Consider the following 15,662-nt stretch of genomic DNA (forward strand, 5'->3'; position numbering starts at 1 on the left):
AGAGAGAGAGAGAGAGAAAACAAGAGAAAAAGTGGATAGAATATATAGGTGGTTGGTGTCAGACAGTGCTCGAGTGCTCGTAGCCCTTAACCCTTTCACTACCACACTACAGAATGTTAACCTTTCACTACCACACAACAGAAGGTTAACTCTTTCACTAGCACACTACAGAAGGTTAACCCTTTCACTACTACGCTCCAGAAGGTTAACCCTTTCACTACTACACTCCAGAAGGTTAACCCTTTCACTACCCACACTACAGGCTGTTAGGTATTGAAATGGTTAAACCAGTCCCGGGTCACAAAACATTCACATTCTGAATTGCAGTTTGTTAGATATAATACACTTTAAATCAATAAATCTAAATAAGAACGATATTGTCCCCAAGGGGAAAACACATGGTGGTCGACTGTGAAATCGCCAGGAATGTATTTTCCGTCTGACACATGTGTGTTTATGTATTGCACTTATTATGTAATACTGTAGATGTATGTATTTTACATGTATGTCCTTTGTATGTATTTTGTACATGAATGTCTTTCATGATAAAGTAGGCTGGCCTTCTCTTTCTGGCAGGTGCACCAATCATTGGTGTTTATTTTTAAAGCTTTTATTGGTAAGATACCTCTTTATATCTCAATGTTGTTAGAATGGACTTTTGGTACCTATTTGACCCGTTCTAGTGACTGTCTGGTTCTTAGGGTTGGGTTCTTAGGGTCTGGTTCTTAGGGTCTGGTTCTTAGGGTTGGGTTCTTAGGGTCTGGTTCTTAGGGTCTGGTTCTTAGGGTCTGTGTATTAGGGTCTGGTTCTTAGGGTCTGTTTCTTAGGGTCTGGTTCTTAGGGTCCCTGGAGCATGAGCTCTGAACTCTGTAGATCAGCCTTTTCTATCACATTACCTCCAACTCCCACTAGAGATGGAGGTTCTTCCAACATTTCCAGAATTCAAGAAAATGATTTCCGATCATTCTATAAACTTGTGACTGTTAACTGATTTTGTTGTTTATTTTCCTTTCTATTGTGTTATGTGACTCTGTTTGGATATTTGTCTTTTCTGTTGATTGTAAACATTTTTGTTTGAAAAATTGGGGAAATCCCAGCTTCCTATGAGTTGAAATCAAATGAAAGAACAGTTTTTTCATCAGGGGGCGCATGACCTATGGCTTGTCCTGGTACCCCACCCTGTCCTAAATGGTCGCCATACGGGATTCTGTACCAAACTACTGAAGCCCACTCACCACATTCACCCCTCCTGAGCGATCCTTCGAGCACATAGACGACTGAGAGGCCATTCCCACTGTGGTTCCATCGAAAGAATCACCCCTGATGAAAAATGAATGAATGAGAAACGTCACAAAACAACTTTCAGTCCAATTGTCAGTCCATGTTCCATCGCTCCTGTGCACATGTGACGAAATTACCATTACGCTTCTGAAATAGGATCCTTAAAGGAACACGCCAACTTTTTGGGAAATTCGCTTATTTGCCATCTACCCTGGAGTTTCACTGGAAGTAGGTGTGCCAGTGTAGCCTAGTTCCCAACAGTCACGAAATACACTCCAAATACAACTCCAAAAACGTCTGTGTAAACATGTTGTGACCTGTGTATTTACCACGTGGAAAAGAGAAATTATTTGACATTTTAGTTTTCTAAGCAGAACTCCTAACAAAACATTAAGCTTGCAAGAGGAGCTTGATTGCCATCCTTCTGAGGAAATAAATGCACATAGGGCAAGAATGTCTGTGTCTTTTAAATGTTGGACAATGATCTAATCTCAATAAGAGATCTACTTAAAAAGAAAAGTTGGAAATTGTCAGTTTTAACATCTCAACAAAGGTTATGGAGATATTTATGATTTTTGGAAACCTAGCCATACAATCCATGCTGTTCCTCATACCAGCTTAAATTAATGATCATAATCATGAAACATCATCATTGGGCAGAACCATTAAAGTGTTGTGAGTCAATGTAGTCTCTCTCAAGCCAGCCGCTCTTCCATAATCCTCGAATGCTCCAGACAACACTTCTGTCTTGACACTAGTCAATAAGATTCAACATTGCCTGTTAACATTAGAGCCATTAACGTTAGATATTATCACGATAACGCCAGTTGGTTGAGTTCATTTATTATACTGTGCAACCACCGCAGAGCACTAACATTAGCAAAGTTAACGTTATACAGTAACTGAGCTAAGCAGTGTTACTGTAGCTTAAAGACGTGTTTCACCATGTTAGGCTACAGTAGGGTGACCATATTTTGATTTCCAAAAAAGAGGACATGCTGGCCCCAGCCTCGAGATACTTAATGATACTTTGCACAATCGAAGCGGGCATGGCCACCTTCATTTAACTATGTCTTGTGTACTGTACTGTATGTGATGAATAAACCTCTTGAATCTCTACTCAAAGTTTACTCAAAGATGCCTTTATTGTTTTAACATATGCTTGGAAACATGCACCCAGAAAAGCGGCAATTTCTTTTTATACTTGAACTTGAGGACTGCATACTTTTTTTGCAAAGCTTATCTTTATACATTATGCTTATAGCACATGCATAAGCCTGGTCTCTTTTGAAAGATAACATTCTGAAGTTACTAATGCAAAAAAGGAAAATCACTTTTAGTGCTAATGAAATAGAGTAGCATATAGGTCTGAACTTGAGTTGAATGTGAACTTGTGTACTCACATTTTTCTGCAGTGGTTGCAATATCCCAAATTTAACCACATAACATGCGCCCAGAAAAGTGGCAATTTTTTTTTTTACTTGAACTTGAGGACTGCATACTTTTTTTTTTATCTTTATACTTTATGCTTATAGCACATGCATAAGCCTGGTCTCTTTTGAAAGATAACATTCTGAAGTTTCGTACACAATAAAGACAAATCACTTTTAGTGCTAATGAGTAACATAGGGCTGAACATGAGTTGAACTTGTGTACTCACGTTTTTGTGTAGTATAGTTGCAATATTCCAAAATAATATATATATTTTTTGTATAAGCTGGAAAACACCGCAAATCCATAGCCTGAAGGGACATGGGCCTGAAGGGACATTAACATGGGTTGTCAGGTCTTACAAATACATTTGATTTTGATTTGATTATCAATAAGGTAGGATATCTGGAACACACAAACACACTATTTTTTTTAATCACATGCCATGAAACTCTGGGACCTGGCTGAATTTAAGACTGCACAAATCATGTTTAAAGCACAAAACAATTCACTCCCGGGTAACATCCAAAAATTCTGTTATAGAGAGGGGGGTTACAATTTAGAGGAGAGTCTAACTTCAAGAAACAGGCTGTTCATTCAACAATGTATGTATATTTCAGTTTGTGGAGTGAATATGAGTTGCATAAGATAATAGAGTGTGAAGGTATACTGAATACCTTCAGTATAAAATGGGGGACCCTGATGTAAACAAGACGAAAGTCTTTCTCTGGTCTGCATCCCCTTAACAATTGTGTGTATTGAGCCGTACTGTATTGTACCCATTCTGCAATCTGTTAATAAAGTTTTCAATCAATCAATCAAGGGGGTAGGAATACATACGTTTACACTTCATTCTATACTCCTGCTTGTTTGTTTTTTAATCTGTTTATTACTTGTTTTTTATTATTATTTATTTTCAATTTATGTTTGAAATAAATAAACGCATTCATTCAAGATAATGTGTGAGCAAAAGTATAGTTAATTTACTCCCTCAAGTCTGGCCCCGCGCGGATCTCGCAGCTGTGCCCGCACAGTGCAATACTCCAATTCAGCCATTGGCAATTCAGCCATTGGGTGGGTGGCGCTGCTGAGCGGCCCTCACAGCGCGGCCGTCAGCGCGCGGCCCTGAGAGCGCCGCTGGCTCTGCGGCTCTGCAGCTGCATGGTTCTCCGGGAGTCCGGAGTGATAATCTGGCGCGCCATGTAAAAAGTTGCACGCCTGACATATCGGCATGTAACTCGAGAACCGAGGCACGGATTTTGGCGATTCAGATGGCATTCGAACGGCAACGAATATCGCTTTAATTCGGTAATTTATATGTTCGGCGAAAAATGCAGTCCCGAGCCTTCAGATGCTCGCAAAGGGCCGTGAAACTGAAACTGAAAAACAATGAAACCCCGGACATTCCCATGAATTTATAAACCCCCCCCGGACGCCCCGGACAGGGCGTGAAAAGAGGACATGTCCGGGCAAAAGAGGACGTTTGGTCACCCTAGGCTACAGTAGGCAGCTGTATGCTAACGTTATTCATTGTGAGATGAATTGTTGACTGTTAATAAAACCTACCGTGCTGTTTTTATTGGGCGCCAAGTTGGTATTATGGTAATATCTTGATCCTCTGCATGGCCAGGAAACTAGGGTATCAGACAGGCGCAGCGCAATCTTCATGAAGTAAACACAAAGGCTTGTGTATTTTCACATTCAGGCCTCTCTCTCTCTCTCTCCTAGGCCAGCGGTTCCCAAACTTTTTTGGCCGTGCACCCCCTGTCACCTCCCGACCTAGCTGACGCACCCCCCAATGGGTTTCTGTCAGAATTTTTTTTTGCTGGTCTCCGTGCACAGATTTAATTTTTAATTTTATCTCTTCCCACGGCGACTATGGATAGGGAATTTCTTTATTTAATTAAAATGTTCACGACAACATGGATGCATGTACTCTGCCAGCATGTTTAATATCCATAATACTAAAGGTTTGACTAAGATTTTTATGAAATTTTATTGTAAAAGAAAATAAAAAAATTTAACCACCATTAGCCTTTTCATGTCACGCACCACCTAGAGGGCGCTCGCGCACCACAAGGGGTGCGCGCACCACAGTTTGGGAACCACTGTCCTAGGCTATCGCTGTTATCGACCAAAGAACATTTAATAAAATGAAACTAACGTATTGATGATAATATACATTATAACTGCTGTTATGATGTTTATACTTGAATATGTTTAAAAAATTAAACGATAAAAAAAAATATATATATATCAGGATTTGAACCAGCTTTTTGGAAAGCCTGTGCATTTGGAGACAAGGTTATTGCTACTGCACCACGCTCTACCACAAAAAACACAGTTCGAATTTGTTCATCTTATAGTACACAAAAAACAGAATTGTGGTAAACAAACGTAAAAAAAAATACTTATTCATTCTTTAATTCAGCCACATTAATTCATACAGTCTGTAGTAGTGATGTTAAGATTCACCGATTTGCATCGGTGCACCGGCATAAACGTTCAAGATGCGAGTGCATCGGTGGAAAAAGTGCGCATCGGCTACAATTCAGGTTGAACTCGCGATGCATCTGTTGTAGCGCCTTTGTATCGGTCAAAACCAATTCATTCATATAATTTCCTCTCATCCACTTCTGTCAGCAGTGCACTGCACACAGCAGAGACCTTTGCTTTGCTACTACAGAAGGCGAGAGGGAAGTCGAGGAGAAAGAGATACACAGCGCACCGAAAAGTACACTACATACAAATCAAATGTTTGGCAATACTTCTGATTTTTCAAGAAAGACGGACAACTTGACAAATCGCAAGCAATTTGCGAACGATGCCGTGCCCCTATAAAGAACACAAGTAGTACGACAAACTTAGCGACGCACATAAACAGGCGACATGGTGTGGATACTACGTTTGCGGCTGCCTCCCCCTCTCCCCCTCCTCCCCGGATTCAGCTGCAGCTAACCCGGCCAGCGGCAGCAAGACTGGTGAGCAACATATAGCAGCTTTTTTTCACGCTCCGCTGGCTAACAAGTCTACCCGTTCCAAATCAATAACAAACGCTATCGGAAAAACCTGAAAGTAAGACATATGAGTTAAATCACTCAGTGGGGTGTTATGTCCGTGAGAGTGGTGTTTAGTTTACAACAGCCTATGAATGAATTAATGAATACATAAATGAATTAATGAGAACTTTATTTAACAGATTGCAGAATGGGTACAATACAGTACAGCTCAATATGAATGAATGAATGAAAACTTTATTTAACAGATTGCAGAATGGGTACAATACAGTACGGCTCAATACATACAATTGTTAAGGGGATGCAGACCTGAGAAAGACGTTTGTCTTGTTTCCATCAGGGTCCCCCATTTTCAATTCATATAGACATTTATGACATACATAACATACATGACATTTATGGCATAGGGACATATAGGTATTTAGTACTGATACATTTGTGACATAGGCGGTATTCAAATATACAGTACTGTTACCCCTAGATCCTGACAGAGTATATACATATGATGGGGAGGGGACTGTACATTAGGAGGGGGTGGGTGGGTGGGAGGGGAATATACATACGGCGGGGAGGGAATATATACATGCGGTGGGGAGGAGACTGTCTATTAGGAGGTGGTGGGGGTTTTGGGCATTTACGGTGGCCAGTTTCGAATTGCAGCCTCCCGTAGGTGCTCTTTAAGGGCGGTTTTGAATGTGGGCAGGGATTCACATTCCTTTACAGCTTTGGGTAGGGCGTTCCACATTGTTGTGGCATAATTGCGAAACGTGTTTAGTCCCTTGTTTGAGCCGAATCTGGGTTTAACATGATTTGTTGAGCTTCCTCTGGTGTAGTGGTTGTGGTATTCACTGACCTTTGGGAAGTATTTTGACATGTACATGGGCACCCCGGTCGTATAGTGTATCTTGTAGACCAGGCCCATTGCAAGTTGCTGTACTCTGTCGTCTACTCTAAGCCATCCTAGGTTGGCAAAGTGGGCAGGGGTGAGGTGGGTTCTGGGGTTCAGGTCAAGTAGTAGTCTGACCAGTTTGTTTTGTGATGTTTGTAATTTTGTTTTAAGCGCCTTTGAGGTGCTTTGGTACCATGAGGTGCACGCATAGTCATAGTACCCTTGAATGAGTGCTCCTGCCAGAGTCCTCAGGGTATTCTTGTTTACCAGAGAGGAGATCCGGTACAAGAATCTAGTTCGTTGGTTGACTTTTTTTATTACATTGGATGCCATTTTGTCACAGGAAAGATTTGCCTCTAGGATGGAACCCAGGTAGGTAATTTCGTCTTTCCTTGTGACAATATTGTCACCCACTGTAACTGAGAAGCCGTCGGTCTTGCTGAGTTTGTTATTTGAACCGAAGAGAATGGACTCTGTTTTGCCCATGTGTAATGATAGTTTGTTATCAGCGAGCCATATGCAGATTTTGCCTAGTTCCGTGCTGAGGGTTTTTTCAACCTGCAATTTGTTCTTGTCAGAGACCAGCAGGGCTGAGTCGTCCGCAAACAGGAACAAGTTGCAGTCACAGGCTGACGACATGTCATTTGCATAAATTAGGAAGAGTAGCGGTCCTAGTATGCTTCCTTGTGGAACACCACAGCTCACTGTGAGGGGGGGGGATAGAGTACCGTTTACCTCTACCATCTGTTCTCTCCCCTCCAGGTAGGATTGCATCCAGCTCACTGATAGGCTATCAAAACCAATTGCTTTTAGCTTGTCCATTAGAATGGAGTGATTGACAGTGTCGAAGGCCTTTTGTAGGTCCAGCATGACCATGCCGCAGTATTTGCCAGCGTCCACCTCTTGTTTGATGTGGTCGTTCAAATAGAGGAGGCATGTGTCAGTGGAGTGGGACGTTCTGAAGCCAGATTGGAATTCGTAGATTAGGTTTTTTTCCGCCAGGTACTTTTCGACCTGTTCGTAGACTATTTTCTCCATGACTTTCGAGATGGAGGTAAGAATAGAAACAGGGCGGTAGTTGCCTGGGTCTAATTTGCTGCCCTTTTTGTGTAGAGGGGTCACTCTCGCAATTTTGAAGTCCTTGGGGACGTGCCCCTGTTTTATAGAGAGGTTTATTATGTGTGTGATGACTGGGGTGATGGCGGCTGCTGCGTCTCTGAGGAATTTGGAGGGGATGTTGTCATGGCCAGTGGCCTTGTTAGGTTGGAGGGCGCTCAATTTTTTGAGTACCTCATCGGTTGTTACCATTTCAAGTTTGAAGTCGTCTTTGTGGACCCCTAGGTTTTTGTAGTATGCTACTATGTGTTCTACCCCATAATGCCCTGAGTGGGAGGGTAGTTTGTTTACCAGTGTTGTGGCTATGTTTGTGAAGAAGATGTTTAAGTAATTGGCTACATCCAGCTTGTCTGTGATGAGCGTGTTGTCCGTCTTTATGTTTATGTTTGAGAATCTGGTTTTAAGTTTTTTACTGCAGCCTAGTTGATTATTGAGTAATTTCCAAAGTTCGCGGGGTTTGTTTTTGTTTTCCTCAGTTTTGTCGTTGATGAAATTTCTTTTTGCGGTTCTGATCATGGTGTTTACGTCATTTCTTAGTCTGTTTCTTTGGATTTTTAGTTCAACCACGTGGGCTTGGAGTTCACTGTTTGAGCTTTTGGAAAGCTTTGTCTGACTTTTATGAAGTTCAGAGCATTTTTTGTCTCTGGTTTTCATAGCGGCCAGTATTTCAGTGTGCATCCATGCCTCAGCGCGATTTTTAACCCTGGTGGTTCTTATCGGTGCCATGTTGTTGAGTATTGCTGTGAATTTGGTTTTGAATCCAAGCCATGTTTCTTCAACCTGTGTACCACTGAGCTCATCTGACCAGTCCAAGCTCCCCAGTTCTAGGTTAAAGGCCTCTCTAGAGTAAGTTTTGAGGTCTCTAGATGTGACTGTTTTGTGACAGCCGGCCTTCTGTTTTAGCTTTTTGCGGGTACAGAAAATCATATAATGATCACTTAACCCGCATGCTATCACCCCTTTACTGGAGATCATGGACTTGTCAGAGGTCAAAATGAGGTCAATGGTGGTTTGTGTCGAATCGCATACCCTTGTGGGTTGTGTGATTAGCTGGCTGAAACCGTGCAGGTCAGAAAATCTACTGAAGGCCTTGAAGACGGGTGCTGATTTACACAGCATATCCGTGTTCCAGTCCCCAATAAGAATTTTTTCTACCCCCTCCACCCCAGCTAAACACCCATCAAGTGTGTCATAAAACCCACTCTGTTCTGGTGGTCTATAGATTGTGCCTACTAGTACCGGTTTCGCCCTGTCTAATAAGATTTCAATCCAAACAGTTTCAATTTCATCATGGTTAAGGTCAGTACGGTTGATGTATTTGGTATCCTTGTGTATATACACACAGACGCCACCTCCATACTGGTTCCTATCCCTCCTGACTATTGAGTAGTTTTCAATTTCAATCTCTGGATCCTGTACAGATGAGTCTAATTTTGTTTCTGTGAAACACAATATGTTAGCCTTACCGTTTAAAAACAACTGTTTGATTTCAGCCAGTTTCGGTCTCAGGCTATTTGTATTCAGATGAAATATGTGAAGTCCATTTTTGCTTGTAATAAGTTTGATGTCGTCACAGTAATACACAATTACACACAATTGTTAACACTTTGAGTGCCGGGACACGTCTTTTCACGTCTTTGCTGGCCATGCTAAAGTTGCCGGGGGACGCTGTACAGCGTCCTTATATCAATATTTCAAAAATCTGCGATCGGATTCATAATGTCCCTCCGCTGGCCTGAGATCCACCAGCAGGACCCACTGAGCTCTCTGGCGGTTCAGGAGCGCCATCTGGTGGCCGATCGGCGCAATCGCCAAAACAGGATGTTGAATAGAGGTTGTCATGACGACCGTAGTACTTCCGGGCGCTCGCTATGGTTCATGGGACTCTGGCTTGTCACGCTACACGGTGATCGATTGGCAATAACTCGATAAACAACATGATTTGGACGTATATACCATTATACAAGCTGGAGATGGACCGGGTAAAAATATATCCCATAATGATAAAATTTCTACTCGACGATGATCGCCCAACGGCGCGCGGAGACTGGGGTGAGTTTCAGCGTGTAACGTTACCGTCTTAGATACTAACTGCTATTATCAACATTTGACCCACATTAGATGATTGGTATAACGCTGCCCACGGAATTATAAACGCCCCCTCGCCCATCCGGTCAACATCAGATGACGTGTAGTAACTTCTAGAAGTACGTCTAGTTGGAATTTTTTATATCGCGCTGATTGCCATCAAACTGTATTTCATCATCAATATAATGCATTTGGGGCTATATATCACGTTCTGGAGAAAGCTGCAGAAAGAGATGAAAACATACTTATACATTAGACCATACTTTACTATGAATATGTGAATGAAAAAGTTTAACGTTGCTACACAATGAACAATACATATAGGACTTTGAATGGGCCCTAATAATGGCAATGTAGCAATAGAATTTAAAAAGTTATAGCCCTGCAAAGAAGGGGACTTTCTCCATAGACAAATAGCGCTGGCAATCTATGGTATATCATGAATTTAACCTTAGGCAACCAAAGTGTTAAGGGGATGCAGACCAGAGAAAGACGTTTGTCTTGTTTACATCAGGGTCCCCCATTTTCAATTCATATATGACTGCCAATAATAGTTTAAATGTCTTCCTTACAATTGTAAGCAGTTATGAAAGACCTGTTTGTGAAAGGCAATTTTTTATTGTTCATATAGAAATCACACCACTGCTTTCTGCTCACTGCTGAGTTAGTCTACCTGCTGAAAGAGTGTTAAGCACATCAGCCTGGCAGACAGTAGTATGGGCATTGCACTATGGTAATTGTATTTTTGCACATTGTTAATCCTGGGCAATGCATCCTTAAATTGTTCAACTGTGAGGTGTTATAAAAGTGTATTGTAAACTGGAGACAGAAAACAATATTATAATTTTTTTTAATCCTCTTTTTCTCCGCCCGATTTTTCTATTTTTCTCCCCATCCCAATTTTTTGTTGTTATGCCAATTCCCCCCCTCCCCTACCTGGTTGTTGTGCGCATATTCCCATATATTATGTACTGTACAATCGTCGTTTCTGTAAATGAGGGAAACCTCAGATGCTTACGATTTTAAATAAAGTTTGAAATGAAATATTCTTTCAGGACATGTCATTACCTACTCAGCTTTCTGTGTAGCTGAAGCTAAAGGTGTCAAGTTGCCACATATTGGACCATGATTGGTTCAACGTAGGGCTGGGCGATATAACGATAAATATCGCGATATATTTTAATAATCGATATCGAATATCGATTTTTTATATATATATATATATATATATATATATATATATTTATTTTTTTTTTTTTGTGTGTGACCTGCAACAGGGCAGTTTTAAAACCAGAGACAGTGGACAGACTTGTCTTTCTTGCCTGCAACTTAAAGTAATGGCTTTGCTTGTCCAAATGACAATACTGACCAAATTGAGATTTATTTTTCTCTTGTCCATTTATTTCCAAGTTCCAAGTTTCTTTAATAGTTGTCATACAGAAGTACAGAATACTTTTATACAAAATGCTTCTTACTGTTACTGTTACGCTTTTGTTTGCTTTCTAATTTAAAATACAGTTTGAAACCGTCTGTACACAGTAGGCTATGTGTGCTAGCAGAACTAGACTCCAGTCACGAGTCACGGTGCACATGTGCGGTGGTTTGTCCACCAAAAAAGCGCCAAAAGATCGAAAATAAACTAGCAGAGCCAGAACTGTTCAACTCCCCTGGAGCCACAGCCAGCAGAGAAGCCTGTTTACTTTAGCTTTTAAACCAGCTGCAGCCTGAGAACTGGAGTGTGAGGGGATGTAACACTAAAGATGGCGGCAATGACAAAGAATTGCTGCAAAATAAACATACATCTGTTATACATTTTTTATTTTTATTTTTTTTAATACTTATAACAATTCGATAATTATCGATATCGAGAAATATGATAACATTATCATATCGTTATCGTGATATGATTTTTTTCCATATCGCCCAGCCCTAGTTCAACGTATTAGTGACATCACACATGCAACTCAGATTTCAGGGAAATGCAGAGAAGCTCTCCCTCTCCAGGGGAAGAATGTGAAACAGGCACTCTATCTTGGTCCCAACAAAAAATGCGTGTGTATATCGACCGATATGTCAATACCGAAATGTATTTTGCTCCCAAATATCAGTATCATCCCCCCAAAATCCAGCGTTGGTCGGCCTCTAGTCGTATGACTTACATGACCAGCTGAGCGTTGTCATGGCGGAGGCGGGGCAGTATGACTTACATGACCAGCTGAGCGTTGTCATGGCGGAGGCGGGGCAGTATGACTTACATGACCAGCTGAGCGTTGTCATGGCGGAGGCGGGGCAGTATGACTTACATGACCAGCTGAGCGTTGTCATGGCGGAGGCGGGGCAGTATGACTTACATGACCAGCTGAGCGTTGTCGTGGCGGAGGCGGGGCAGTAGCTCTCTGGTGCGCCACTCCAGGAAGCGGTTGAGGGTGTCGGCGGGGCTCTTGGCCACCTGGATCTTGTCCTGGTCGCTCCAGATCTCCAGGCCGGTTAGAGCCACACGCACCTTGAGAGGCCGGTAGAACTGGGAACACAGAATCACGTCTCGTCATCATCATCGCTGGAGGTGCATGACATAACCCCCAGAGAAACGTAGGATCAGGAGGTTATTGACAGAGTATCTCAAACATGGAGTGTTAGTGATGTCATATCATCCCTGGCGGTAGGGCTGGGTAATATTTAGGGATGCTCGATATTGGCTTTTTTACCGATACCGATATTCCGATATTGTCCAACTCCAATTTCCGATACCGATACCGATACCGATATCAACCGATACCGATATATGCAGGGTTTCCCCCCCAAAAAACGGAATAATTTCAGGTAACTAATAATTTCACTGGATGCATTCAAAAGGCTTTCTAAATGTAAGCATTATCTGTGCAAAATATGATCATTAAAAAAGTAAAAATGAACATTTTAAACCAACATGCATACTTTTGACAATAAATAAAATAAGAATTGGTTCTTACTTGCTTGCCTGGGTAAATAAAGGTTAAATAAATGTTAAAAAAAAAAAAAAAAAAAAAAATTTTTTTTTTTTTTTTTTTTTACCGATACCGATATTTTCCGATATCACATTTTACTGCCGATATCGGCCGATAATATCGGTCGGCCGATAATATCGGACATCCCTAGTAATATTTCTATTTCACCACGGTCATGAAAACAACATAATCGAGATAAAAACAATTAGTGTGCCGCATGGCATGTTGGCCTTATTTTGTCTTGTGTTGTAAATGGAGCGCACCCTTCCTTCACAGCCTTTGGTAACTTGTGCAGCCTTTGGTCGAGAAGAAAGGGAAAACAAATTCAGTCGTCGACATAATGATGTTCTCAAATCAATGAGTAATCGTGTTTAATAATTGTGTTTTCAATATCAATGAAAATAATTTATATTGGCCATAATCAAGCATTTCCATGTTTTCCTTTTGCTTGCATGAATGGTAAATGGCTGCATTTATATAGTGCTTTTATCCAAAGTGTTTTACAATTTGTACACAAGGAGGCAGCCTGTCGCATCTTTTCACCAGACAGCGCGGACTCTCAGTGGCGAGGAGTAACACGTGGGAGGCTCAGGCTGCCCCCGATACTTCCTGTCTCTGCTGTGCAGGCGTCACCGAACCGACCTGTAGGAGTCGCTGTCCACAACGTCCAATCCCCACCCATTGACTTCCACACGCTACCTCTGTCAATTGAGATAGTATGACGACTGGCCCAAGCCGCAGGCAATGCTGACACCGGGATTCGAGACCGGAGTCTCTTGCATTGGTGACTAGCGCATAGTAGCGCAATCTCCACTACACCACCCAGCCGCCCTAACATCTAAATTGTTAAGTGTACTTAAATGAGCATATCAATGACTATCATATAAAACATGTGCTTGGTATTAGTACATGAAAGCACTAAGAAGTACCGAAAATACATTGCATGTATACTCTCAGAAAAGTACGGGACTTTGAACTGTAATCTCCCAAGTGTTCCTGACAAAGCACGCTTGTTAGAAACGTTAGCATTTAAATTTAAATTATCCCCGTAATCTCCCATGTATAAACTGCCTTGTACACATGCCTTTAGGTTTGACAGCTATTGAATGAAAGAGATGGAATGTGTGAAGTCACCACACGTGTGATGTCATTATGATGTCATCAAGGAAGTATTAAGTATTGCTCAGTGACTTAAATGAAAATGAACACATGTCAAGCCCATAGTGGTTGATGGTTCTTAGAAAGCCAAAAGCAAAGGCCTTGATATTCATCATTCCACTGAACTGTATTTAATGCTTCCTGGAATATTATGACCTAATAATGACATCACACATTCCAACTCTTTAACTCTGACTCTGAAACCAATTTACTTTGTACACAAGGCAGTTTGTAGTTGTGGGATGTGGGATAAAGGTGCTTTATTCCTTTAACCTTTTATTCCTTTAGGTGCTTTATTCCTTTCCTTTAAAGGTGCCAGCCCAGAAACTGTGAAACATATCAGTAAAACCTCCAAAGCCTCACTCTGTAGCTTTGAGTTTGACGCCCTCTCTAGACAGGGGCTTCTCCAGGGCTAGGGGTGTGTACCCCAGTTGCTATTGCATGTACATATTTGTGTTTTATTACACGTATATACAGTATGTGTTAACATGTAATCTCTTTGCGTCTATACTACTGGCCATATGGTAGTCTAGGTTGCCCTCTTGAGGCTGTGAAACACATGCGCAGTTAGTCTGTGTCGACCACGAGCATGAGGTCCACTGTTCGTTAATGGCTCTGTATTGGTGTTTGCAAGTTGATCAAATAAACCAAGTTAACAGAAGATAAACGTTGTGTTTATTTATAGTAGACTAACAGTATGTACATACATACCAACTATTCACCTGTTTTATTCCCCACCCATCGATCATCCATAGCAACACTATTATCACCGACATCCAAGTAGTCATGCCGACTGTTGAATGCCATTCATTGTTTGTCGTATTTTTTTTTATTAGCGATTTGAATTCATATTTCATCAATCGAGCCTCACGCTAGTGCTGCAGACTTTCTCTGAGCTCCATTGGGAAAATACCGCCCCCTATCGTCTCTCCCTGTGGTACTGCACCCCATTGGATTAGACAGATGGGGAGGGGGTCCAGCCTCCTCATTTTACTTTTCCATCAAGCCATCTGAAGAGACCAAAGTGATCGCCAAGCCGCAAAACAACGTGGAATACATATTTACAGTACCCAATGCTGAATCAATAAACGCGATCGATATTTGGAATGGCGATCAGGAATTGGAATAATCTTTTTGGAGAACATCTGATCTGAGGTAAGCAATTTATTTTACCAGTCTTGGGGTAATCGGATCTATTTTCACAGAGATATCAGCGTTTGCCCCATGTGTGTGTGTGTGTGTGTGTGTGTGTGCGCTGATCAGGAAATGAGAGAATATATTTTTCAGATCGCTTCTCTAGTGTGCATAAGTACACATATACTATCGATAATCTAGCATTTATTTGAAAACGATTCATAAATAGGCAGAAAAATGACAACGTTTTTTGTGTGGGAGCCTTTACCTGAGAATCACTGCACGTTTACTTACTTCAAGCTGCAGTCATTCTTTTCTGACCTTGTTTTTCACATTTTCAAAATGTATGACCTGCTATGAGAAGATCTCAGACTGTGCTTCAGCTCAGACTATTTGTCAACCATTCTATGAAAGCATTCTTGATAAATCTATGCAATTTTAATTTTCAGCTGGGCTGGTCAAGTGACTTTAGAATTAATTTCAATTCAGAACAGTATTGTAGGTTAAGTATTTAATGTTAACTATTGGCCATTTTGGTCATTGTCACCTTGTCCAACAACCAGG

At 41.4% G+C, this 15,662-nt stretch overlaps 1 protein-coding gene across 1 annotated transcript in view; it reads right to left on the bottom strand.

Moving 5' to 3' along the window:
- Window positions 1–15,662, bottom strand: part of adam15 (ADAM metallopeptidase domain 15) — a 140,425-nt gene that overhangs the window by 53,952 nt on the left and 70,811 nt on the right. The window contains exons 9-10 of the mRNA XM_084336564.1: window positions 12,174–12,343; window positions 1,222–1,320 (exon numbers count right to left, since the gene is read on the bottom strand). Coding sequence (XP_084192690.1) covers window positions 1,222–1,320; window positions 12,174–12,343 — 269 coding nt within the window. The remainder of the gene's footprint in view (window positions 1–1,221; window positions 1,321–12,173; window positions 12,344–15,662) is intronic.

Source organism: Notolepis coatsorum, assembly GCF_963971535.1.
Source record: "Notolepis coatsorum genome assembly, chromosome: 19".
NCBI classification, from domain to species: Eukaryota; Metazoa; Chordata; class Actinopteri; order Aulopiformes; family Paralepididae; genus Notolepis; species Notolepis coatsorum.